The sequence below is a fragment of the Capsaspora owczarzaki genome (genome assembly GCF_000151315.2).
Source record: "Capsaspora owczarzaki ATCC 30864 unplaced genomic scaffold supercont2.64, whole genome shotgun sequence".
In the NCBI taxonomy this organism is placed as follows: domain Eukaryota; class Filasterea; order Ministeriida; family Capsasporidae; genus Capsaspora; species Capsaspora owczarzaki.
The window spans coordinates 3,399-6,576 of record NW_011887355.1 but is presented as its reverse complement, the minus strand read 5'-3'; the positions used below and the strand labels follow the sequence as shown (position 1 = coordinate 6,576).

General features: G+C 55.9%; 2 protein-coding genes across 2 annotated transcripts; one reads left to right on the top strand and one right to left on the bottom strand.

Annotated features, from left to right (window-relative positions):
- Positions 1-97: 97 nt before the first annotated feature.
- On the top strand, positions 98-517 carry CAOG_08369 (hypothetical protein; the record flags this gene model as incomplete). The annotated part of the gene is made up of 2 exons (XM_004340445.1): positions 98-304; positions 458-517. Coding segments are annotated over 2 exons (267 nt in total), but the record flags the coding sequence as incomplete, so codon positions are not given.
- A 304-nt stretch (positions 518-821) lies between these two features.
- Positions 822-3,143, bottom strand: CAOG_08368 (hypothetical protein; the record flags this gene model as incomplete). The annotated part of the gene is made up of 1 exon (XM_004340444.1): positions 822-3,143. One exon carries the CDS (start codon positions 3,141-3,143, stop codon positions 822-824), a length of 2,322 nt encoding a protein of 773 aa, XP_004340492.1.
- Between the last annotated feature and the right edge of the window lie 35 nt (positions 3,144-3,178).

Genomic DNA, 3,178 nt, shown 5'->3' with positions numbered 1-3,178 from the left:
CCCCCCCCTCCCAATTCGTCCAGACTCGACATCTGGACGTTGCACTCACCGGTGCCTCCTAACTGACTCTCTCTTTTCTTCTTGAACAATTCCTTAGTTTACTTGCTGTGGTATCACCAGCTACAGTGACTGGAACCCCCAGACTCCTCCCCAGTCTTGCTGCGAGCACAATGAGAGCTCCCCAACTTGCGGCTCGACCACTTCCAATCTTTACGATCGCGGCTGCGCTTCCGAGTTCTCGAGCTTTATGGAAACCAACCTCCTCGCTATTGGCATCACTGCTGTCATTATTGCTGTTCTTCAGGTAACCAATCCAATTGTTGCTTCGTTGTTTCAGGCATTTTGGCGTGTTTTTTTTTTTTTTTGTGTGTGTGTGTGTGTGCGTGTGCTTGTACGGTTTCGTGGCTCATTCATGCTGATCGACTTTCCATTTTCTCGCTCTTTCTCCCTCCAACAGCTGATCTCCATCTCCGCTGCTCGTTCTGTGTACCATGACATTGAGGGCACCTACGCTTAAAAGTGCAACTCTGGTTTTTGTTTGTCCTCGTTTAGTCTCGATTTTCGCGCTTCCCAAGTGTTCCTTTGGCTTGTTGCCTTCGCCTTCTACTTCTCAGAGCATTGTTTTGTTTGTGCCTAGATTGTGAGATTTGCTCCGGCCGCCAATGTTAGTTTCGCCAATGAACTTTGCTTTGGTTGAAATTTTATTTTTTGAAGTGTATCCAACATAGAGCGATTCAAACGCCACATCTCGGCGAGACTCGTTGGGTCGAACTTGAACATGCCAACCCTCGCGCATTTGTCGGATGATGGGATGACGCGCTCTAAGCATCGTTGTTGACTTCAACGTTTGTGTACACAACGTCCGAGGTGGAAGTCTGGACGTGCGGATTCTCGTAAGCGGGCAGCTCTGCAACCGGGGAGCTGGAGCTTGAGCTCGGAGCTTCGTACGCGATCGAGTGCCTCGCTGCATTGCTGTTCGAGTTGCTGTAGAAAGGGTGTTCCGGCACTGGCGGAGGACGGATGGAGTCGTACAACCCTTCCCCAGACTGCTGATCGCTGCCAAGCCGATGGGTCTGAGCCAGAAATTCGGCCATTTTGGCCGACGCAAACGGATTTCCGCTGGGACTCGCTGCGTTGGTGTGCAGTGGAGGATTGTTCGCCTCTGCATACATGGCCGCTTCGTTCCCATGATCGGAAAGAGGATTGGCCAGCATGGCTATCGTGGACATGGGAAGGTCCACAGTTTCAGAGCGTGCACGCCGAGATGATAGAGCAGCTTCAGGCTTGCGGGCATTGCGGCGGCGGCGACGCGCAACCAGCACAAGCACGAGGATGAGGACAAGCAGGAGCACACCAGCAACAGCCACCACAGGAATAATGACAGCCTTGTCGATCGAGCTCGCTGCTGCAACGCTGCAACGAGCGTTCGTCGCGTTCGTGCACACCACGTTCGCATAAGCACAGTCGGGTACAGCCGCGCAGGCCAAGCATTGCTCGGCGTCACCCGCAGTTGCGTTTGGCGAAATGTACGTGGTGGACTTGCAAGTCTCGCAAATCGAGTCATCCAGAGAAGTGCAAGTCACAGAAGCGCAGTTCGTCACGTTAGTGCAAGCGCTGCACGTGCGGTCGGTCAGATAGGTGCAAGCAACCACCTCAAACTCGTTGGAGGCGCACTCAAGACACGAGTGACACGTCGCGCTCGTCGTATTGTAGAACGTGCCGACAGGGCACTGCACGCACACAGAGTCGGTGGTGTCGGTGCACGATACTTGAGCGCAGTTTTCAAGCGGCGTGCATTGCGTGCAGTTTCGGTTGGTGGCATGCGTGCACGCTTGCGACTCAAACGTGCCAACCTGGCAGGTGTCGCACGCCGCACACGCGTCTTGAGATGGCAGAGCAACGTCAGAAGAGCCGGGCACCAGGTAATGCTCCGAAGCACAGGCAGAGCAGCGGCCGTTGATTGGCGAGGTGCAGGAAACTGGCACATTGCAATTGCCAATGGCAGTGCAGACTCCGCAAACACGATCGACGGATGGACTGCATGGGGACAGCGAAAAGTTGCCCACACCGCAAGACGCGCACGCAGTGCAAACATCAGACACTCCTGAGCGCAGAGTCAAGTAGAAATCCGTCGCACAAGTGTAGCAGCGGGTGTTGCCAGCACCATAGCAGGTCTGCTGAGATGCGCAGTTTGAGACCGATGTGCACGAAGTGCAAACTCGGTTGGTCGACGTGGTGCAAGCAACCGATTCAAACTGGCCCAGTGCACATGTGCTGGCGCATGGCGAGCAGACATCAGCACCGCCAACAGTCGTCCGATAATAGCCGGATGCGCACGCCGAGCACTGTGAGTTGCCGCTTGTCGTGCACGTCACTTGTCCAACACAGTTTGCAACGGACGTGCATGTGGTGCAGACGCGATCAGCTGCGGCGCCGCACGCTGCGCTTTGGAACTGACCGACAGCACAGCTGCCCGAGCAAGGAGCACAGCGATCGGGTGTGGATCCGGTTCCAGCAATCAAGTAAAAGTTGCTGGCACACGCAGTGCATCGAGAGGTACTGCTGGATGAACACGAAAGCGTGCCTCCACAGTTGGCGATCGCTGGGCATGCCGTGCACACTCGGTTGCTTGCCGTCGTGCAAGGGGTTGTTTCAAAAGTTCCTGTGGTGCAGGCCGCAGTGCAGCCCTGGCACGTGTCGCTCGAGGCACCCGCCACTTTGTAAAAGTTCGCGGCGCAAGTCGAGCAGCGCGAGTCCGTGCTCGATGTGCATGTTGTGCTCGAGGCGGCGCACGAGGTGACGGCAGTACACGAAGTGCAAATGCGGTTGCTCGTGGGAGTACAATCCTGCGATTGAAAGGAGCCAGCAGAGCATGCGGACGTGCAAGAAGTGCAGGCAGTTGCAGACGACGAATCATGGTCCCATGTTTCAGTGCCGCAAGTGGTGCACGTCGTGCCGGCTGCGGGCGCATAGTTTCCAGGAGGACAAGTGATCGCCGCGGTGGCAGAGTTGGAATCGTGATCAAACGAGCCCGCGGGAACGTTAAAGTTGGTGCAGGGTCCAGCCTTGGCTCCGGTTGAAGTGTCCGTGCCCGCGCTGCAGGCAACACAGGCTGTCTCAACCAACGAATCGTGATCCGTCATGCCAGCAGGCACTGGAAATTAAACACAAACTGACC